We start from the raw sequence: 23,732 nt of genomic DNA, 5'->3' as shown, positions 1-23,732 counted from the left end.
TGGGGATGCCTGGAGCCCTTTGGCTGTCCTGGCTGGGGGCGGGGGGATGGGGAGAGGGGAACCCCTGGCACGTGGCAGGTGGAGACCAGGGAAGCTGTTCCGCACCCCACAGGGCCCGGGACGCCCCTCATCAGAGAGTCCTCCAGCCCCAGAGGTCAGTAGTGCTGAGGCTGAGAAGCCCTGACCTAGCATGAGAGACTTCCTATCAATTATCTATCATCTATCTACCTACCTACCTACCATCTATCTATCTCACTATCATCTATCTACTTACCTATCATCAATCTGTCATCAATGTACATGAGTATATATGTACATATATGTACATATATACATTTGCATGTCTGTGTCTCTCAGTCTATCATCTATCACACTAAGGTGTCCACGTCGTAATCCCTGGGTAGTAGACAGACTAATGTCCCCAAAGATGCCCACGTCCTAATCCCTGGCAACTGCAAATATGTTACCTTACAGGACAAAAGACCTTTTGCAGATGTGATTAAGAATCTGGAGATGGGGACTTCCCTGGCGGTCCGGTAGTTAAGGCTCCGCGCTTTCACTGCAGGGGGCCTGGGTTCAATCCCCGGTCAGGGAACTAAGATCCCGCAAGCCGCCACAGCATGGCCATAAAAAAAGAATCTGGAAATGGAGAGAGTGTCCTGAGTTCTCCAGGTGGGCACAAGGGCCCTTACGTGTAAGAAGGAAGCAGGAGGTTCAGAGTCAGAGAAGCAGAGGTTGGTGTCACGTGGGCACATGAACTGAGGAACGTGGGCGCCTCTAGAAGCTGCAAAGGCAAGAAGACAGAGTCTCCCCTGGAGCCTCCGGAAGGAGCCAGCCCTGCTCACACCTGGATTTCAGCCCCGGGACAGCAGTGTTGGACCTCTGACCTCCAGAAGGATGCCCACGGTGGAAGCACCCCCGATCTGGGGCCGGGAAGACCCGAGTCTCAGCCTGCCCTGCAAGACGCAACTGGAAGTCCATCGGCCACTGTCTGCTTCTGGGAAACCGCGTTTTTAAGTCCGCAATGGAGCAATTCGTGTTTACCCTGCCCATCTCGCGCTGCTCACAGATTCTGTCAGTGGCTACCTGTGAAAGGGCTTTGCAGTTGTGGCATGATTTTACAAGCGCAGTTACCACGGTGGGTGTTGTGCTTCGTTAGAGTCCCCCACTCCCGGGGGCACATTTGGAGGCAGACATGGGGGCCATAAATTGGCCGCTGAGGGTCAATCCAGGCTCCCTTCTGTGGGAAAAAGCCCACCTACAAACCTCCCTGGTAACATCTGGGAAACGATTCTCCTTGGGGTTCTACAAGTCCCCAGACTTTGTCCTTTATGGATACCATGCTGTCCCCTGCTTGGCTTGAGGCCATTGGGAGGGGCGCCAAGTCGCCCTGCTTCTGGGTGAGCGGCCAGGAAACCTCAGCAACATGAGGGCTGCAGGACCGGGCTTGGACCTCGATCTCCAAACACAGGATTCTCACGACCCACCAGACGGTGAGAATCCTGGGTGTAGATCATATCTGATAATGTTTCAAGTGAGATGTATCCGGCGGGGCTGCAAAAGTGCTCCGCGGGGCTGAAAAAATGATCCTGCACTTTTTTTTTTTTTTTGACAAGAGTCATCTTTTAAAATAAAGCATGACTGTTTCCTGTAGTCATTTCCCTAGTTTCTTTTCCACATTTTAAAGACGAGGTGACTCTGTACGATGAACTGAGGCGCTGACCTTCTGTTCACTGACTTCTCCTCCTTCAAGCATGAGGCGTATCGAGGTGACTCTGTACGATGAACTGAGGCGCTGACCTTCTGTTCACTGACTTCTCCTCCTTCAAGCATGAGGCGTATCTTTCTGCCCTGGGCAGCCTCAGCTCTCTTCCTGCTGGGACGCGTGATGGCTTCAGAAGAAAAGGAGCTGGGTAAGTCAACAGCTGGCAAATGTAGCCATTTGTCTGCGTGAAATGCCCTTTCTTTGAACATCTCTGCTTTTTTCTTTTTATGGTGTCTTTTGCAAATGCACTGTTTTCTTTGTGAAAGTGACAAGGGCTTACACAGGTTTCTGAGTCTCTGGCAAAGCCCCGTTTGCCTGTTGCAAAGGACCCACTCTTGACTGAGTTCAGGATTAGGTTTGAATGGAAAAAAAATCAATAGAAGAGCCCTTGTCTGCAGAACTGAGAATCTGGGCTGCTTTGTTGTTCTGTCTGCCTCCAAAGAGGTGAAAGGCTTTTGTTTAAATTAATACTTACCTTCCCGTGGTGAGATCATGCGGCCGCAGTGCCCCCGAGAAAGACAAGGGCTTCCCCAGTCACCCGTCGGTCCGCGGGGTCATCCGTGAATCCCACGGCTGGCCGTGCCTTCTGAGAATGATTATCAGTGTCACCTTGCTCTCTGTCCTCAGAGCCTGGCTCCCAGGGCTTTTCCAGAGAACTGTTTCCAGGCTGCATGATCACCTTACAAGCTTTGTCAAAAGGCAGCAACAGGAGGGGGCAGACAGGAGGGGTCTGGTCCCATCTTGCACTAGACAGCTTTGATTTGCTTTCCAGCTCAGGGGAGGCCCGGATGGGAGCTGGTGATGGCACGTTTGTGACATTTAGCTTCTGAACTGTCCCCAGGCATCACCCCATGCTTGACCATCCACGTCCGAGGTGGCCTCTCGCCTACCGGGTTGGGAAGGGTCCCTAGGGGCCTTCTTTGCTGCAGCCCTGGGGTTGCAAACTGCGTATCAAGTGGACACGGTGAGGAGGGTGAGAGAGCCTGGATGTGGGGTGTCCCCAGGGCTGGCACCCACATAATTCCCTAGCTCTGTGCAATGCCCGGTGCTCCGTTTTCACGTGGCCGAATCCAGGACTCCATCTGCCAGCGACAGAAGGCAGAGGGAGGAGAGGTTTGGCTGTGACCGGAGCTCCCCACGGCCACAGACAATCCTTGACATCCACAGTTTCCTCCTGACAGCACCCCCCATACCCGCCACCACTGCGCACGTGGAGTTTGAGTGAAGAAAGAGCCCTTTAGACCAGTTCTGGATTCTGACCCACTTGAAGCACATCCGTGGGCAGAAGTAGGGGTTCAGGTCGTGGATGGACAGAAGGTCCCACCCGAGGCGGTTCTCATCCCTCTGTGAAGCCGGGCTCGCTCAGAACCTTTGTAGGAACTTCCTGGAAAATGCAGAACTTGCTTCACGAAAGGCCTTTGTGGTTTGCCTGCTTTTCTTTTACCCGAGGTCATGACAGGTGTGTGAACACCTGCGGTCCCACTGGGCACAGTCTTAGGAAAGCCTCCCCCATCCCACCCGAGGTCCCGGAGCTGCGCAGGGAGGTCCCTCTGGCGCCGTTTCCACCCCGTCAATCCATTTTGAACCAACAGATTCAGACTTTACGACTCCATTGGGCTTTCAGATCATATTTCCATCTGAGGCTATTGTGTGTTTCTGATGGGGCTAGTGAGAATGCGCGTTTGTCCCGAACACGCCTAACCCTCGTGAACCCTTGTGAACCGGTGTCAAAAGAAGCACGAGGGGCGGTGAGTGGGAGTGATCGGAGGGGGGGGGGCTCATTAAGGCTCAGGCGTGAGGGGGGGGCCTGTCCCCACCAGCCATACAGAAGGAGACACCCTCAGTCTTCAGACAATCCCCAGGCTGTTTCACTGACCAGCAGCCGTGTGGGCTGGAATCGTGTTTATCGCATCGGGGGCAGATAAGGAGGGAGGGGGCGTCGGGCAGAATCGGGGAGACCAGGAAAGTCGGGGATGGAGGCAGATGAAGGGGAAGGGAGAGCTTGGAATGGAAGAAGGATAAAGGCAGGCACACTATACCGTCCTGACGCCCCGGAATAACTCGGGAGACGTTTGCCGCCCGAGCCCACTTGCTGACCCCAAACGCAGCAGGGATTCAGGCTTGGGTTTGGGCGGGAAGCGTGGAGGGAGGCAGTGGACGAAAGTGACCTGACAGCTCCTGGTGGCCCTAAAAAGTGTTCTTAAGGGGGAAGACGCTGTCGATGAAAAATTAGTCAGGCGATCTGAGAAAGAAATGGAAAATTTTATTCAAGCCAGATTTGAGGATGGTAATGGGAAGAGCATCTCAGGAAGCTCTGAGAATGGCTCCGCCCAAAGGTTTCTGAGGCACAGGGCTGTTCATCCAATGACGTATTAGTGACCGTTTACGCACTCCAGATCTAAGCGTCGTCCTGGCCCCTTACGAGGTCAACAGGGAGCGTTGCCTTTAAGGAAGTGTCTGGGTGGCGCCAGGCGAAATGTTACCCTTCATGCCGAGCAGGTATTTCCGCCGATGGGGGAGGTCTGGCCGATGCCTAAGGCAGACACACGATGCACAGCGAGAGGAGACAGGAGGCCAAAGGGCAGAGAACATTTTTTATGTTTAAGTTTTTCTTGTCTTGCCATAAAGCATGAATTTTATTTCACACTCCTTGTGCGTGGTCTGGGCGACGGGGTAGTCGGGACGGTGCTCTTTTCGGGGACGTGGGACCAGCCTGTGGGTGGGGAACAGTGAGGCGGCCACTTGCATGTGAGGCAGTGGTCGGACACCAGCGTGCTCCCTGCAGGTGCTGGGCGAGCCCCCTGTGTGTGGCTGCTTCCTTTGGGCTGTCACTGCTCCAAGGAGACGTGGCCATGCTGATTTCACCTTTTCTGCCATGTCGCTGGTATCAGATGCACCTTACGGGGACCCCAGGGGCAAGTGTATCCCCGTGCACACGGAGGGGCTCAGAGCACACCCAGCAATGCTGTTGACATCAGCCGCCTTTTTTTTTTTTTTTTTTGAAATGATGATAGAAGTAAGTGGAGTTTTATTGTTGTTTTTTTTTTAAAATTAATTAATTAATTTATTTTTGGCTGTGTTGGGTCTTCGTTTCTGTGCGAGGGCTTTCTCTAGTTGCAGCAAGTGGGGACCACTCTTCATCGCGGTGCGCGGGCCTCTCACCATCGCGGCCTCTCTTGTTGCGGAGCACAGGCTCCAGACGCGCAGGCTCAGTAATTGCGGCTCACGGGCCCAGCTGCTCCGCGGCATGTGGGATCTTCCCAGACCAGGGCTCGAACCCGTGTCCCCTGCATTGGCAGGCAGATTCTCAACCGCTGCGCCACCAGGGAAGCCCCATCAGCCGCCTTTTCACAGCAGAGAGTAGGTAGGACGGTCCCAGGCGCAGACATGCCTAGGGTGCTTGTCCAGATACCTTTGTGTGTCGGGTGTCTTCCTGTTGAAGATTGAGTTGTGTCCCCCCAAAAGATATTTTCAAGCCCTAACCCCTGGAACCTCAGAATGGGACCTTATTTGGAAATAAGGTCTTTGCAGATGTGATGAAGTGAAGGGTCTGAGGTGAGGTCCTCCTGGATGAGGGTGGCCCTACATCCAATGACAGGGTCCTTCTAAGAGACAGAAGAGGAGAGACACAAACACAGAGGAGAAGCCCCGAGAAGACAGAGGCAGAGACGGGAGGGATGCGGCCACAAGCCCAGGGACGCCTGGAGCCCCCAGAAGCTGGAAGAGGCGGGAAGGACCCTCCCCTGGAGCCTCTGGAGGGAGCGCGGCCCTGGGACACCTTGACCTCAGACGTCTGGTCTCCAGGATTGAGAGAGGATAAATTCCTGCTGTTTTACCCCTCAGTCTGTGGTCATTTCTTGCAGACGCCCCAGAACACTTGAGCACCTCTTTATGGAATCTGCTCTGGCTTTGCTGTGTCCTGTGTGGTCCCACGATGATCTTCAGAGGGTTTTCAGGGAGGGTTTGAGGGAGGTTGGAAATCGACACCCAAAGACAGCTCCCCCCCCACCGCCCTTGCCTTGGTACAGACAACCTTTGTCACCAGGGTTGTCCTGGTACACTTTGCCATTTACACCTTCATCTCTTAAAATTTCCGAATAAGTTCATAATATTCCATAAAATCAGCACATACTTTCTAAGCAACAACGGGTCCTGGTGGCCCTGAGTTCTTTCCGTTCAGGAGCCGACATTCAGGTGGGAACAGTGAAATCACAGGAATGAGACGGTATCTCTCAGTGGCAATGGTGCCACCAGGATTGTTAACCACCGATGGCCCAGGTTGGCGGGTAATTTCTGGAGAGATGGAGGTGTTTCTGATGGTACTGCAGAAATAGAATCAAAACTGGCATCTCTCGCCAACCCAGAATTCTTCTCCACAAAGGTAGAGATAAGAGAGACACGATTTCATGACTGAGTAAGCGTTGAACAAGACTGAGCTCTAATGCACATGCCTTTTGAGAAGGAGATTGGCAAGGCACAAACCCTTTTCTAGAGCAAGGTGGACACCAGCCACTGCACCCACGTTCTCAAACGGGAGGACGTCCCAGCGCCATCTGTAACCGTAATTCTTCCTAAACTCACCTTCCAGTGGGAGGGACCACCTGGGTCAGATCATTGGCTTTATCCAAAGGAAAAATTAACTTCTGTCTTTATGACTGAAGGTGCTTTTACGACTTGGAGCCAGACTCTTAGCCCCTCACAGAAATGGGGCACCACACCGTCTATGTTTGCTTTTCAAAGAGTTGGCTCCCTTGAGAGAGATACGCCTAGGTCCCAAATCTGGCAAAAGCTCGCTAACTTCTAAAAGTCTCTACATATATTTCAAAGGGATGAAGAAAAAACTTACACATTTTCTTTTATTATGAGTTTTGGGACTTCCCTGGTGGCGCAGTGGTTAGGAACCCACCTGCCAGTGCAGGGGACACAGGTTCGAGCCCTGGTCCGGGAAGATCCCACATGCCGCAGAGCAACTAAGCCCGTGTGCTGCAACTACTGAGCCTGCGCTCTAGAGCCCGCGAGCTACAACTACTGAGCCCGCGTGCCACAACTACTGAAGCCCGTGTGCCTAGAGCCCGTGCTCTGCAACAAGAGAAGCCACCGCAATGAGAAGCCCACGCAATGCAACGAAGAGTAGCCCCCACTCGCCGCAACTAGAGAAAGCCCACGCGCAGCAACAAAGACCCAACACAGCCAATAAATAAATAAACAAATAAATAAATAAATTTATAAAAAATATATGAGTTTTAAAATTGAGATATAGTTGATTTATAATATTATATATGTTTCAGGTATACAACATAGGGATTCACAATTTTTTAAAGATTACACTCCATTTATAGTTATTATGAAATATTGGCTATATCCCCTGTGTTATACAATATATCCTTGTAGCTTATTTATTTTATACGTAATCGTTTGTACCTATTAATCCTCTACCTCTATCTTGCCCCTCCCCCCTTCCCTCTCCCCACTTGTAACCACTAGTTTGTCCTCTGTATCTGTGAGTCTGCTTCTGTTTTGTTACATTCACTAGTTTGTGTCATATTTTAGATTCCACATGTAAGTGATATCATGTGATATTTGTCTTTCTCTGACTTACTTCACTTAGTATGATCATCTCTAGGTCCATCCATGTTGCTGCAAATGGCATTATTTCATTCTTTTTTATGGCTGAGTAATATTCCATTGTATATATGTACCAAGTCTTCTTTATCCATTCCTTTGTTGATGGACGATTAGGTTGCTTCCATGTCTTGGCTATTGCAAGTAGTACTGCTATGAACATTGGGGTGCATGTATCTTTTCAAATTAGAGTTTTCGTTTTTTCGCGATAAATGCCCAGGAGTGGAATTGCTGGATTCCATGGAGCTCTATTTTTATCTTTTAGAGAAACTGCCATAGTGTTTTCCACAGCGGCTGCACCAATTTACATCCCCACCAACAGCGCACAAGGGTTCCCTTTTCTCCACACCCTCGCCAACATTTATTATTTGTGGTCTTTTTGATGATGGCCATTCTGACAGGTGTGGAGCCTAAGTAACATCTAAAGCAAACACTGAAGGACTCACTTGACCTTGAGCTTTTCCTCGACTCGTCATGTGTGGTGTTCTGAGTAAGACAGTGACTTTGGTGGACGGGGGACAGTGTCCACTTCCTCTCTGTGTGCCCACAAAACGTGGTGCCGCTGGACACACAGTCGGCACTCACTGTTTACTCTTCACACTAACCGATGATCATTACCTCTTGCCAATGTGAGAAGAAAGTCAGCTGTAATCTTGCACTTACTGTTGTCTCTCAAAGTGACTGAGTTTTCTCACCGACCTTCATAGATCCTGCAGTTCTTACTGACATAAGTCATGACCGGTTTGTTTGTGAGAATCTTGGTTTTCTCTGTCCCTTTAAAGCACTCTATCATTCTTGTATTTTTTTTTTTTTTAAAGAGATATGCTCCCTGTACATTCACAGTAATTATTTTGGAATCTAGTCTTTGTTTTCAGATTCCTGGGGGATATTTTTCTTTTCTTTTTTTTTTTAAATTTTTATTTATTTATTTATTTATGGCTGCATTGGGTCTTCGTTTCTGTGCGAGGGCTTTCTCTAGTTGCGGCGAGCGGGGGCCACTCTTCATCGCGGTGCGCGGGCCTCTCACTATCGTGGCCTCTCTTGCTGCGGAGCACAGGCTCCAGACGCGCAGGCTCAGTGGTTGTGGCTCACGGGCCTAGTTGCTCCGCGGCACGTGGGATCTTCCCAGACCAGGGCTCGAACCCGTGTCCCCTGCATTGGCAGGCAGATTCTCAACCACTGCGCCACCAGGGAAGCCCTCATTCTTGTATTATAAGTATGAAACACATAACAGACTCCGGACACATAGTAAGAATATAAACTATCTTGTTGATAATTACAGATAGATGACATAGATAACAGATAGATGATGATAAGTTAGATGATAGATAGGTAGATAGATGATATAGATGATAGATGATTGATAGATACATAGATAGTAGATAGGTAATAGATGATGATGATGATGAAGATGATAGATACATAGATAATAGAGATAGATAGATATAGATAGATATCATGTTGAAATGATAATATTCTGGATATATAGGGTTAAATAAAATATATATCAAATTTTTTTTAAAAAGCACTATATCATTCTTATAACATGAGTGCTGACATCATTTTACAAATTTCACTCTTTCCAGCATTGCCTCAAAGTCTACTTTATTTGTCTCTTTTTACCCAGGAGAAGCACTGCAGCTTCAAATCATCAACTTTAATTTCGAAACTGTGAAGGTTACATGGAATGCAAGTGAATACTCTGGGACTAATTTGACATTCCTCCTAAAGTAAGTGCCCTGAGGAAGGGAAAACCATGCCTATGGCTAAAATATTTCCTCTTCTAAGATGTCAGTAACTGGGAGGCCCAGGAAGTGAACGTGTGAAGAATCAGAAAGTGCAAGTGTGAATGTGTGTGCCCTCAGGCCTCACCACAGCTGCAGCCGCAGCTCCCAGACCTTCTAACGGAGTGATGACTGACTCACGCTCGAAACCACCTAGATTCTTTTTTTTTTTTAAATAGATATTTGATTATATCTTTTTTCTTTTTTTTAGTTAATTATTTAATTTATTTATTTTTGGCTGCGTTGGGTCTTCCTTGCTGTGCACGGGCTTTCTCTAGTTGTGGCGAGTGGGGGCTACTCTTTGTTGCGGTGCGCAGGCTTCTCATTGCTGTGGCTTCTCTTGTTGCGGAGCACAGGCTCTAGGCGTGTGGGCTTCAGTAGTTGTGACTCGCGGGATCTAGAACACAGGCTCAGTAGTTGTGGCGCACGGGCTTAGTTGCTCCGGGGCATGTGGGATCTTCCTGGACCAGGGCTCGAACCCATGTCCCTAGCATTGGCAGGCAGATTCTTAACCACAAGGCAAGTCCCGCATCCGTTTCTTTAGTCATAAAGGAGATAATTCTTGGTCTCGTCACTGCTTGGGTTTGAGATCTTAAGGATGGAGTATAAGCTGATCTCACGCTGGGTCCTATACGCTCCTTCTTAATATTGCAGGAAAGCCTCAAAGATATACCCAATTTTGGGGCATCCCTATTAAAAGTGTCTCCTGGAAGGGATAGTTAGGGAGTTTGGGATTGACACGTACACACTGGTACATTTAAAAAGGATAACCAGGGACTTCCCTGGTGGTGCAGTGGTTAAGAATCCGCCTGCCAATGCAGGGGACACGGGTTCGAGCCCTGGTCCGGGAAGATCCCACATGCCGCAGAACAGCTAAGCCCTTGCGCCACAACTACTGAGCCTGTGCTCTAGAGCCCGCGAGCCACAATTACTGAGCTCGTAAGCCGCAGCTACTGAAGCCCACACGCCTAGAGCCCGTGCTCCACAACAAGAGAAGCCCCTGCAATGAGAAGCCCGCGCACAGCAACAAAAACCCAATGCAGCCAAAACTAAATAAATAAATTTTATTTAAAAAAAAAAAAAAAAGGATAACCAACAAAGACCTACTGTATAGTACAGGGAACTCTGCTTAATGTTATGTGGCAGCCTGGACGGGAGGGGAGACTGGATACATGTATACGTATGGCTGAGTCACTTTGCTGTGCACCTGAAACTAGCACAACGTTGTTAATCAGCTCTACTCCGATATAAAATAAAAGTGCCTCCTTGAGTCAAGGGCTAGGTTACTCTGCAGGTCACTTACTTTCCTAGGGCGGCCGCAACAAAGTACCAAAAACAGGGCAGCTTAAAACAAGGAAAATTCAACCTCCCCCATCCTGGAGACCAGACGTCTGAGGTCAAGGTGTCCCAGGGCTGCGCTCCCTCCAGAGGCTCCAGGGGAGGGTCCTTCCCGCCTCTTCCAGCTTCTGGGGGCTCTAGGCGTTCCTGGGCTTGTGGCCGTGTCTCTCCCGTCTCTGCCTCTGTCTTCTCGGGGCTTCTCCTCTGTGTCTGTGTCTCTCCTCTTCGGTCTCTTAGAAGGACCCTGTCATTGGATGTAGGGCCACCCTCATCCAGGAGGACCTCATCTCAGACCCTTCACTGCATCACATCTGCAAAGATCCTATTTCCTAATGAGGTCCTGTTCCCAGGTTCCAGGGTTAGTATTGATACGTAGGCATGCCACTTGGAGGGCCACAATTCAAGCCCTACAAGATCCATTCAAGGCGTGTAAACATTTTGAGAGAGGGGTACTTTTCTGTTTCGACAGGTCTTGCTGTAGTTGTAAGGGGAAGGGGGTCATTGAAGCGAGTGACATGGTACCTAATCTGAGTCAGTGACAGAGTCATGGAGCAAAGGAACGGCCCTTAAGATGTTATTTTTAAGATGCTACAGGGCTTCCCTGGTGGCGCAGTGGTTAAGAGTCTGCCTGCCAATGCAAGGGACACGGGTTCAAGCCCTGGCCTGGGAAGATCCCACACGCCTCAGAGCAACTGGGCCCGTGAGCCACAACTAGTGAGCCTGAGCTCTAGAGCTCGCGAGCCACAACTACTGAGCCCACGTGCCACAACTACGGAAGCCTGCGTGCCTACAGCCCGAGCTCCGCAACGAGAGAAGCCACGACAATGAGAAGCCCGCGTACCACAACGAAGAGTAGCCCCCGCTCACCGCAACTAAAGGAAGCCCGTGCACAACAATGAAGACCCAACACAGCCAAAAATAAATAAATAAATAAAATTATATATATATAAAAAAAAAAGATGCTACATAGCTGAATTTTTCTCTTTTTAAATCACAGGTTAAGCGGCAATGAGGCGTACAGACCATGCTCCAAGTATACCCTTCAACAAGGTTACACTGCCGGGTGCCTCCTGGAAGTAGAAAAAGATGCAGTTCTACATTTTTCCATCAGGAATGGAACTCAGCCCCTTCTCAGCAAGAGTTTGTGGATCAGTAACTACCGTACGTGCTTTGGTACCTTGAGGGGTGACTGTCCATTTTGGATTAGGGTACATCGTACAAAGGTGGTGAAACCCTCTCTCCAAAGATTCATGTTTTGGTCGGGACTTCTGTGAGGCAGTGTTTCTTTTTTTCCCCCCCTTTTCTGAGGGATGGGATGTCACAGGTGCATCTCAGAATCCCGTGAGAGCTATGGACCCCCTACTGAAAAAATCCCTCATAGACATTGTATAAGTCTCCTCGTGTCATAAAAAATGATCAGAAATTGGGTAGCTTAAAATAAACATTGTGTCCCAGTTCTGGACACCAGAAGTTCCAAAGTCGAGATGTGGGTAGGGTTGGTTCCTTCTGGAAGTTCTGAGGGAGAATCTGCTCCAAGCCTCTCCCTCAATTCCTGGGAGCTGCTGGTAATCCTGGGCGTCCCTGGGCTTCTGGCCACATCCCTCCCGTCTCTGCACCCGTCTTCATGTGGCTTCTCCTCTGTGTGTCTGTGTCTCTTCTCTTCTTTTTTTTTTTTTTTTTTAAAACATCTTTATTGAAGTATAATTGCCTTACAATGGTGTGTTAGCTTCTGCTTTATAACAAAGTGAATCAGTTATACATATACAATATGTTCCCATTTCTCTTCCCTCTTGCATCTCCCTCCCTCCCACCCTCCCCATCCCACCCCTCTAGGTGGTCACAAAGCACCGAGCTGATATCCCTGTGCTATGCGGCTGCTTCCCACTAGCTATCTATTTTACATTTGGTAGTGTATATATGTCCATGACACTCTCTTACCCTGTCACATCTCACCCCACCCCCTCCCCATATCCTCAAGTCCATTCTCTAGTAGGTCTGTGTCTTTATTCCCGTCTTGCCACTAGGTTCTTCATGGCCTTTTTTTTTTCCCTTAGATTCCGTATATATGTGTTAGCATACTGTATTTGTTTTTCTCTTTCTGACTTACTTCACTCTGTATGACAGACTCTAACTCCATCCACCTCATTACAAATACCTCCATTTCATTTCTTTTTATGGCTGAGTAATATTCCATTGTATATATGTGCCACATCTTCTTTATCCATTCATCTGTTGATGGACATTTAGGTTGCTTCCATGTCCTGGCTATTGTAAATAGAGCTGCAATGAACATTTTGGTACATGACTCTTTTTGACCTATGGTTTTCTCAGGGTATATGCCCAGTAGTGGGATTGCTGGGTCGTATGGTAGTTCTATTTGTAGTTTTTTAAGGAACCTCCATACTGTTCTCCATAGTGGCTGTATCAATTTACATTCCCACCAACAGTGCAAGATCTCTTCTCTTCTTATAAGGACATCCCATATTGGATTAGGGCTCACACTACTCCAGGACGACCTCATCTTATCTTAAACAATTAATTACACCTGTAATGATCCTCTTTCCAAAGATTCTGAGGTGCTAGGGTCCAGGACTTCAAAGTGTCTTTTTCTGGTGGGACACAATTCATCCCATAACAGATACAGAAAAGTTTTTCAAGCAGTTTCAGAGAGCTCTTTCCATGAGACACCTACGGGTCCTTGGAGAGCTGGCTAAAAGTTCTATTGTCAATGTACTAAAGACACGGAAACCCCAAATCTCATAAGGTATTAGAGGAGGGATTGGAACAGTCAGAGGACAGTGAACCCAAGCCCAGTTACCACTGTAATGTTAGAGATGTGCAATGTTTATCTTTGTAGAGGTGTTAGTCACAATAGATGTGCTATTTCTCCTTCTTAGTGAAACCCAGATCCCTGAGTGACCTGAGTTTCCAGTGGCATCAGGGAGCAGTGACAGTGACTTGCTCTGACCTGTGGTACAAAGGTCTCGTGTATGAAATCCAGCACAAGAGCACCTTTGACACCGAGTGGCAGGTGAGGGCAGGGACGTCTTCTCAGGCCAGGTGTGCGTAAGTATCCCCGAGATGCGAACGATGGAGAAAGATGGAGAGACACAGAGACAAAGATATTGAGATTTATTTTAAGGACTTGGTCATGTGATTGTGGAGCCTGGTGTATGTGACAGAAGCGGGGGGGACTCATCCAAAAAGGGACAAGACGGACAAATGGCTGGAATTAGTAGAATAGAATCACTGCTCATCAAAGAAATACACATTAAAATAGAGGGATACTGGGGTTCCCTGGGGGCGCAGCAGTTAAGAATCTGCCTGCCAATGCAGGGGACACGGGATCAAGCCCTGGTCAGGGAAGATCCCACATGCCACAGAGCAACTAAGCCCGGGAGCCACAACTACTGAGCCCACGTGCCGCAACTACAACTACTGAAGCCCGCGTGCCTAGAGCCCGTGCTCTGCAACAATGAGAAGCCCACACACCGCAACAAAGAGTAGCCCCCGCTCACCGCAACTAGAGAAAGCCCGTGTGCGGCAACGAAGACCCAACGCAGCCAAAAATAAATAATATAAATAAATTAAAGTTTAAAAAAAATAGAGGGATACTGGAGTTCTCCTAAATAGCTGATCATAAAATGTGGTCATTTTTGATGACGTTGAACATCAGGAAACTTTAAGACCTCCGTCATGGTCCTTATTCTCATCAATTGATTCCCTTTGCAGAAATCAATCCTCGGGGAATAATTCAAAATGTGGATGAGGCTGTATGCACAAAGACGTCTATCGAAGCATTATCTAAAATAAGTACATGGACTCAGGGGCCACCTGTGTGGCATACAGCGGGAGAATAGTCAAACAAACTATGGTACATTTATAATAAGAGATGTAAGAGCCATCAAAAGGTATTTTAAAGAATATTTAGTGATAAGAAGCAATGCGTACATTAAATATTGTGTTCCATGAATACCATACCCCCGGAAGGAGAGAAATGATATCAATTTGTTAATGGTGATTGTATTTTGGAGCTAGAAAAAAGACGGGTTTTAAGTGTCTTATTTTGCCTTTGTGTGTGTGTGTGTGTGTGTGCGTGTGTGTGGTTTTGTGTGTGTTTTCTGAAGTCTCAAATGTAAGCATGCATTACTTTTTTTTCTTTTTTAATTAATTAATTAATTTTTTGGCTGCGTTGGGTCTTTGTTGCTGCGCGTGGGCTTTCTCTAGTTGCGGCGAGCGGGGGCTACTCTTCATTGCGGTGCGCGGGCTTCTCACTGCGGTGGCTTCTCTTGTTGTGGAGCACGGGCTCTAGGCACGCGGGCTTCAGTAGTTGTGGCCCACGGGCTCAGTAGTTGTGGCTCGCGGGCTCTAGAGCACAGGCTCAGTAGCTGTGGCTTACGGGCTTAGTTGCTCCGTGGCATGTGGGATCTTCCCGGACCAGGGCTCGAACCCGTGTCCCCTGCATTGGCAGGCGGATTCTTAACCACTGCGCCACCAGGGAAGCCGCAGCATGCATTACTTTTATATTCATAAAAAAAGTTACTTGGGGAATATAGCCAATATTTTATAATAACTGTAAATGAAGTATAACCCTTAAAAATTGTAAACCACTATACTGTACACCCGTAACATATAATACTGTACAGCAACTATACTTCTATTTTAAAAAATTACTTTTTTTTAAAAGAAAGAACTTAGTAATTCTTCAAAAGCGTCTGTCATCATGTTTGTCATAACGAATTTTTTTTCCTTTCTGGAGGCAGGTGTAGAGGTTCTGCCACATTTGTTTTTTCTGTTGTTTGGAGGATAAAGATCTGGACAGAGAGAGGAAGTGAAACAAGAGAGGGAAATCCTGCAAGGAGGAATCTTGTGTGAATCCCTGGTAGAAGATGAAAAAGTCTGGGTCAATCATGGGTCATCGTGTCTCTCTTTCCCTCTAGTCCAAGGAGGCAAAAACCTGCAATGTCACGCTCGACAGTTTGGATGCTGAGAAGTGTTATTTCTTTCGGGCCAGAGTGAAAACGCTGGAGTCCAGCTACGGCTCTGACACATACCCAAGTGACTGGTCAGAGGTGATACACCAGCAGAGGGGCAAGCTAACAGGTAATGTCACGCAGCATTGCTGTACAACATGGTCCAGCACCCTACGCTGGGGGGGAGGGTGGAATGGGGCACCTGAAAGCACGATGACCCCAAGTCCTGCTCCAGAGGTCACGGTGGAAGCAATTCTTCTTCTGGTTTCCCTCATTATTGGACTAATTTTCATTTTTATTTCGATGAACATAGCAAGAATAATATGTCATTTATGAATGTGGTTCCATGGATATAGGTATAGATGCATAGAGAGATCTATAGATAAATAGGTGATAATGGATAGCTAGATTGATAGATGATAGATGATGATAGATGACAGATATACATAGATGATAGATAGATGACAGATATAGACAGATGGATAGACATAGATGGATAATAGGTGATAGATAGATAGCTAGATAGATGGATAGGTAAGTAGACAGATATACATCATAGATAGATAAGTAGATAGGTAGGTAGGTAAATAGATAGATAGATGATAGATAGATAGATGATAGATAGATGATAGATATGGATAGACCAAAGCAAGCCCTGATATCCTCAAATACCCCTGGCAGTGAGTTAAATCTACACTCCCTCCTTCCTAATGTTTGCCTGTCCAGTGTCACCGTCTCTCTTTCCAGGATATTTCACACCAAAATCAAGATTTGCTGACTCTGACATTTATAAAGGAAAAAAAAAAATGGGGGTGGCAGGGTTTGGAGTGTGATCTAGTATTATGTTGAAATTATCTTGGTAACTTACAGCCCTCATTCTGTTTTGCTTTAGATTTGTGCCGGGAAAACAGCCTTTTCCCAAATTTTATTTTAGTTGCTGGCATGGTCACCTTCCTGATAGCCTCCCTTCTCCTTCTGCCTTTATGGAAACTACGGAGGTAAGGATGACCCTGCCAGAATCCTCAGACACACGGGCTTTGGTTCCAATATGTCCATGAATTGGGGGGGAAAAAAAGAATTGTCTGATATGATTATTTAGCTGAATATCACTTTCTCTATAATACACACTTTGTCAGTGGTATATGACAAGAAAATTGAGAGGGAAATAATGCCAAAGGTGCAGAGATATCTGCAGAATTCATTGACAAATATTCTCGTGGAGACAGTAGGATACAAGAATGCTCATTCCTATCAGAGCGTTACCTTGCTTCAAGCACATGCCCCATTGAGCTGTGTCCTCCTGTCACGTTACAATGACAGGTACTTAAAACACCTTTTAATTTTTATTGAGATTTATTAAATGAGACAATTTGGTGAGTGACGTGAGAAGAACTGGACAAGAAGAAAGCTTGTCTGGTTTGTAAATCCATTTACCGATACAGCAAAACAATATTCTTTGAGACCATAGAAAGCATTTCAAAAATATGATATTAAATATTTCTCCCCATTAACCTTCCATGCAATAATTTAACAACCGCTATTGCCATCTTTCTTTAAACGTACCTGCGCCCGGGCCTTTTACTTCTTGATGATGTTTGAAGGCACTGATGCCCAGGGCCATGGGTGCCATCTTTGTTTCTTAGGATGAGGTTTCCATAGCAACAACTGGAGTGATGCCTAGAGAAACATGGACCGCCATTCTGGACCACTCAGGCTGGGTCTGAGCTAGGCTAAGTTAGACAATTTCAAGGACGTCCCATCGTGGTTGGATACAGCATGGAGCAGCTTCCCTTAATTCTTGCAAATCGCCCCATTTTTCCTTCAGTCTGCTCTCTCTTTGACCAGCTCAAACAGATGCCTGCAATATGGTTCTCTGCGAGGGAGTAGATGAAGAAATCAGATAAGTGTGTTGACAGGTGACATGTCTGATGTTTTTAATACAAAACTGAAATCACCCCTGAGGGAATCTGAGGAGTACACTTCTTGGAAAAAACTAACACTTGTCCTGTCTTCAAGGAAGTCCCTGTTCACGACGAGTGGTGGAATCAACTGTATTATTTTCCTGGGGCTGCCATAACAAAGCACCCCAGACTGGGGGTGCTCAAACAACAGACATTTATTTCTCCCAGTACTGGAGGCTTGAATCTGAGGTCCAGGTGTGGGCAGGGCTGGTTCCTCCTGAGGCTTCTCTCCTGGGTGTGCAGACGGCCCTCTCCTCCCTGTGTCCTCACACGGTCGTCCCTCTGTGTGCATCTGTGTACTAATCTCCTCTTCTTTTAAGGACACCAGTCACATAGGGTTAGCAGCTTATTAGATGAGAACCTCTTAGGTTCGGTTCCTGGGGGCCTGCAAATTAAACTGACCAAAGACAGAGTAACATAAGAAAATGCATGTTTCTTTACTGATGTAATATTTTTAAGCACGTGGAGATTCGTAGAAAGGAAGTGAACACCTAACAAGGCAGTTAATTTGGGGGCTTCTATACCATCTTAACAAAAGGTAATGATTTGTGGAAAAGGAAGACAAAGGAAAAGGGAGTTTGGATGTGGGTAAACTGTGGGAAGGTGACTAAGAAATGTGTGGGGGAAACTACAGGCAGATAAAGGTTGTCTATGTGGAAGCATCTTGGTGCCATCTCAGTGATGTGACTCATTGCCCATTTCCTGGTAAAGGAGAGGGGGGGCACCTTTACAAATGGAATTTTTTTTTTTTTTTTGTAAAGAGGGAAATTTGTGCTCTGCTTTTAGGTGGACGGGGGAGGGCAGAGGGCTTCTCCTGTCTCTGCTGTTTCTCAAGTGCCTTCACCTCCAAATACACAATATCCCCAAGTGGCATATTTTGGGGTGGTGTATCCTGATCACCTTCATACCCCATGTCTATGACCTCATTTCACCTTAATTACCCCCTAAGAAGTACAACCTCCAGATACGGTCAGATTGAGGGGTTAGGGTTTCAAGCTATGAATTTGGGGAGGTGGGGACACAGTTCAGTCCATAATGTCAGCAGAAATAGTGATTCCTAGGTAATAAGAATTGCTCTTTTGCAGAGATGGGCTCCACGCCCCTAACATCACATTCCTGGTGAGGGTTCCACGTGGATGCTGGGAGCAGGGTACCTGGGGGGATAGGAGTGGGGCACATGTTTTGAAATTGGGGACACAGTTCCGCCAAGGTGTGCAGCCTCTGGGGTCAAAATCTGCAGCCATCCTGGGCCCCTCATGGCGGGGCGGGGGGGGGTGGTCTGTCCGCCTGGACGTCCACAGCCCTGCTCAGGGGCGCCAGTCTGTCTGACCAGACTCTCCATGTCCATTTCAGGGTTAAGAAGGTTCTCATGCCCAGTGTGCCGGATCCGAGATTCACCTTCTCTGGGCTCTTTGAGTCTCACCAAGGTAACTTCCAGGTAAGCGCCATCTCCTTGGGCAGGAAAAACAGGCTTGCTTTGTGCTGTCCTAATATCTCCCCTATGCACCATTTAAAAACCCGCTTTTATTCCAGCGGCCTCTTTAAATGCCTGTGAGCCTTTTTGCATTTGAAAACAGCAGCAAGTTCTTTTCTCTTTTGGTCAGAGAGAGTAGATCCAAGGGCCTCCGAGGGTGGCTTCGCTTGAAATCAGCCCCAGAGATCAGTGGCCCCCCCTACGGGATTTTCCAGCCTAATCGCTTTCTGATCTCATCAGGAAGTTGTGTTCTTAATCTGTTCCCTCTGCAGGGCTGACAACAAAACCTACACTTCCTTTTTCAAACTTTATGGTTGTTATTTCATTCATGTGATAAATGCTTAAAGGGGGGCTGAGGAGGAGTTGGGAGGAATGAGAGAGAGGGGATCAGCACCCCCGTCCCCAGGAGATTGCCAGGCAGTGGACCACCAGGCGTAGATTTTATAGGACCCTGGGATCAGAGTTATGCCAGTTCCCAGCGGCTGCCACAAACTGCGGGGTTCAAAACATCACACATTCATCCTCGCCCAGTCCTGGGGACCAGACGTCTGAGATCAAGGGGTCCCAGGGCCGCGCTCCCTCCAGAGGCTCCAGGGGAGGGTCCTTCCCGCCTCTTCCGGCTTCTGGGGGCTCCAGGCGTCCCTGGGCTCGTGGCCACATCCCTCCCGTCTCTGCCTCTGTCTTCCCGGGGCTTCTCCTCTGTGTCTGTGTCTCTCCTCTTCTGTGTCTTATAAGGACCCTGTCATTGGATGTAGGGCCACCCTCATCCAGGAGGACCTCGTCTCAGACCCTTCACTTCATCACATCTGCAACGACCCTACTTCCAAATCAAGTCCCATTCCCAGGTTCTGAGGGTTAGCACTTGGGCATATCTTTATTTTGGAAGGGATGCACTATTTAACCTTCCACAGGAGCAAGGTAAATTTTAAAACTACTTAGGTGTAGGAGAGGGGAAAAAAATGGAAAGAAAACCCACAAAAACATTCCTCTATCCTGTTAAGTTTTGTCCCTGATGCCTGCAAATTAAATGGACCAAAAAAAAAAAAAAAAAGAAAAAGATTAAGAAGAGAAAAGGTTTATTTTGTATGCACATGAAAACAAGTGAAAACCCCCAAGAAGTAGTTACAGACCTGGGGGGGTGATGCACCATTTTAACAAAGGGTGATAGAGTGTGGAGGAGAGACCACGTAAAAGAAAAGGGGTTGGGGACTTGTGGGTGGCAGGCAAGATATGAGAAGGTGACTAGGAAATGCATGAGAAATAAGGGTTCTTTAGTAAGATTTTATGCAGACTCAAGTTCTCCCAGGTGATAAGTGTCGCCTCTGGAGTTGGAGGGGTCGGGGTGACCGTTTACAAATGTACATTTCCTTTCCAAAAGGGACATTTATGCCCTGCTTCTAGGGAGGATGAACGGAGAGCAGAGAATCCTCTCTGCAGCGGTTCATTCTCCGTTGCCTTTAGCTGAAAATAATCCTTGTGCCACAGCGGCGTATTTGGGGGTGTCCCAGTTCCTTTCAAGGGAGAGGAGAGGGGGTTACAGCAGAGTTTAGGACAGGAAATCGGAAGTTTTTCAATACTTGGGGCTGGAAGAAGGAGATGGGGGAGGCTGGGCCGGGGAAGGGAGATGTCATAGGGGACAGAGGAGTCACCCGTGGAAGACAGTCCCGTGGAACACCCTATTCCAGATGTGCTTCCGGCCAGCATCAGGAAACCCCAGGGCACTTGTTAGAATTCAGCATCTGGGCCTCCTGGACCTGCTGAGTGATAATCCTCCTTCTGAAAAGTCACCCCCATCTCAGAGAACATACCTGCGGGGTGGTGGTGGGGGGAGAGGAATCTGTGTTTCTTGTTTTGGGTTCCAGAAAAGCCCTTCAGGCAGTCCTCATGTGTGAGGAGTGACCACAGGCCAGCGCTTTGAGGCTGATGACAAAAGGCAGGTCTGAAACCACAAGCTCTATGCCAAGATGCTAAACATGAGAGCTCTTCTGTTCTGCTGGGGGTGGCATCCCCTCCGGAGGGTGCACGGGCCCCGAGGGGAGGGCTTTGCTGCACGGAGCCTGAGTCACAGTGTTTCATCCTGGCAGGAGTGGATCAAGGACACGCAGAACGTGGCTCACTTGAATAAGATGGAAGACGGGGAGCAGGAGTCCATCCCGGAAGAGGCCGCGGTGGTCCAGCTGGCAGAGATGTCCGTGACAGCAGTGACGAGCCCTGTGTACCGGCAGACAGAGGAGGAAGAGGTCACCGGGGAGCCCGGCCAGCTCCCTCGCCAGCCCCCCCAGGACGGCGAGGTGGTCTCTCTCGGGGATTTTACGTTTGTGACGAGTGACAACTCATACGTGAGGTTCTGAGGGGGTGCAAACTCAAAAGCCAACATCAAAATCTACGTTGACATTGTAGGACCCAGGACAGCATCTCAGGGACTAAAAACCACTGTGAAGGGAACTCCCCAGAACCGATGATGCTGGTGTCTGGGGTCACCCAACACCCCAACCATCCAACCAATGCATCCCATCTATGTCGATATGCAAGGGCTTGAAGGCGGATTCCCTATAGGTGGCAGATCGTTGGTTGAGCTTGTTCTTGCTCTCACCTGGCACGTTGTCACGGTTCACTTAAATCGTAAGGAAGGACAGCCAGCGGCCTGAGACCACCTTCCTTCGCATGTGCCCACCCAGTCCTGCCCTTTCGCCATTACTACTCGCACCTGAGTGGTTCCTCAGATCTTTTGCTACGTGGCACACGTACCCAGCAGGTGAGGCACGGCACCCCCAGTTACAAAAGGAATTCTGCATTACCAACACCAACCAGCCACCCGGCTCTTGCTCCAAAAGGGAAGAACCCTCTTTGCAACCATTGAGGCATTTTATTAAGCAGACTCTGTTTTAATTCCTGAGTCCACACTCAGGACATCACTCCTAAGAGATATTCGAATGTAAAAACCCTGCATGAACATTTGAAACATTCCCCGCTGAGTGTGCATTATTATTATTTTTTATATTGAAATAAAAAGAAAAAAAAGTGTTGGCATGAGAAGTACGGTGAGATGTAAACAGCTTGCTGATATTTGTGGAGATAGTGGACAATGTTAGTTTGATGCCCTCAAGCTTCACGTACAGGATGTATCTAGATTTCTAGATTATTGAGATCTAGTTGTTTTTTTCTTCTTTTTTTTCAGGCTGGCACTGAGTTTATCTTGTCTCTGTCTGCAGGGTGCAGTAAATAAACTTGATCAGATATACCTGGAGTCCGTGTGTGTGTGTGTGTGTGTGTGTGTGGTGTTGGGGATTTATAATTTAACAAAATCTCTCCCCACCCCCAGAAAATTCCTCCACAAAGATAGAAATGGAAAGAAAACACTTTTATTAGTGAACAAACACCAAGCCAGAATACAACACACATCGCAGGCAGCCCGCTAAGGGTTTGCAAACACAGAGGACTCACCCTATTTTTGAGCTCAGCAACCTGTTCCCCCATCATTCTCAAGACAACATTGCTAATTGTCTCCTCTCTGTAGGATGTAGGTGTTGCAATTTGGGGCCAGGTTTCCAGCTGCGGTTAAGGCCACTCTCTTCCCTGGAAGCCAGGAGGTGGGCGTTATGTGACTGTTCCCGCCTGGGAAGGTCATTCCTGGGTCAGAGCTGTGGTGCAGGGTTGGAAGTGGGAGAGCAGGAACCCCAGAAGTCACCTTTCCCTGAGGAAGATTTCAGGGTGGGCTGCACGCCTGGACCTGGGACCTTGTTTCTGGGCTGCAAGAGGCTTTTATTTACTTATTTATTTTAAGTAATTTATTTATTTATGTTTGGCTGTGTTGGGTCTTTGCTGCTGTGTGCAGGCTTTCTCTAGTTGCGGCGAGTGGGGGCTACTCTTCATTGCGGTGCGTGGGCTTCTCATCGCGGTGGCTTCTCTTGTTGCGGAGCACGGGCTCTAGGCGCACGGGCTTCAGTAGTTGTGGCACATGGGCTCAGTCGTTGCAGCTCGCGGGCTCTAGAGCGCAGGCTCAGTAGTTGTGGCGCACGGGCTTAGTTGCTCCGCGGCCTGGGGGATCTTCCCGGACCAGGGCTCGAACCCGTGTCCCCTGCGTTGGCAGGCGGATTCTTAACCACTGCGCCACCAGGGGAGCCCCACCCTGGAGGTTTTAATTGTGTCTCCACCGTTGAACCCCTTGTGTCCTGGTGCATGTTTCTTCCCTCGAGTTGGGAATCATGCAGTGTTTCTCTTCTCCTCACTCACTGGGGTGAAAAGAGGGGGTCTCACACACTGGAGCGCCCCGGGAAGGCTTGTGTCCCCCTGCCCAGAGGTTCTGATTCAGCAGGTGCCTCTGGGGTCAGAGCAGCTGCGTTTCTACAAGCCCCCCCAGGGGTGGTTGGAGGGGAGCTGACATGGCCGGTGTGTGCACCGCACTCAGAAGGGGGCTGTACAGCAAGATGCCCACTGAATCCTGGAAGACAGAGGAGGGCTAGTCTGTGCTGCTTGGACGCTTAAGCCCCCTCCTCGGGAGCAAGGGGCCGGCACTGACCAGGGAAGCAGCCTCCGTCTCCCGGGGACCTGAGGCTGCAGACGATCCTCCCCTGGGGTCACAGAGCCGAGATGTGTGGTCATCTGGAATCCCCTGCCTGTATGTCCCAGGTGGGCACAATGCCCTCTGCTTCAGACCAGGCTTTTCTGGGGGAAGTGCGTGGAGATTTCCAGAATCTAGTCCCATCAATGGGGTAAGCATTAGATTTTCCTGAGAGTTGCCTGCATGTGGATTTTAGTTGTGATTCAGGAAACAAGTTGGCTCCAGAATCATCACTGAGGTGGACAGATGTTGTA

The 23,732-nt window shown here is 48.4% G+C and overlaps 1 protein-coding gene across 1 annotated transcript; it reads left to right on the top strand.

Moving 5' to 3' along the window:
- The first annotated feature begins 1,831 nt into the window (after positions 1–1,831).
- On the top strand, positions 1,832–21,580 carry CRLF2 (cytokine receptor like factor 2). Its single transcript, XM_036840592.1, has 8 exons — positions 1,832–1,913; positions 9,015–9,117; positions 11,507–11,670; positions 13,407–13,540; positions 15,450–15,612; positions 16,375–16,480; positions 18,797–18,881; positions 21,002–21,580. Exons 1-8 carry the CDS (start codon positions 1,832–1,834, stop codon positions 21,266–21,268), a joined length of 1,104 nt encoding a protein of 367 aa, XP_036696487.1. The 3' UTR covers positions 21,269–21,580.
- Positions 21,581–23,732: the final 2,152 nt, after the last annotated feature.

This window comes from Balaenoptera musculus, chromosome X (assembly GCF_009873245.2).
Source record: "Balaenoptera musculus isolate JJ_BM4_2016_0621 chromosome X, mBalMus1.pri.v3, whole genome shotgun sequence".
In the NCBI taxonomy this organism is placed as follows: Eukaryota; Metazoa; Chordata; class Mammalia; order Artiodactyla; family Balaenopteridae; genus Balaenoptera; species Balaenoptera musculus.
This window is presented reverse-complemented; position numbering and strand designations above follow the sequence as displayed.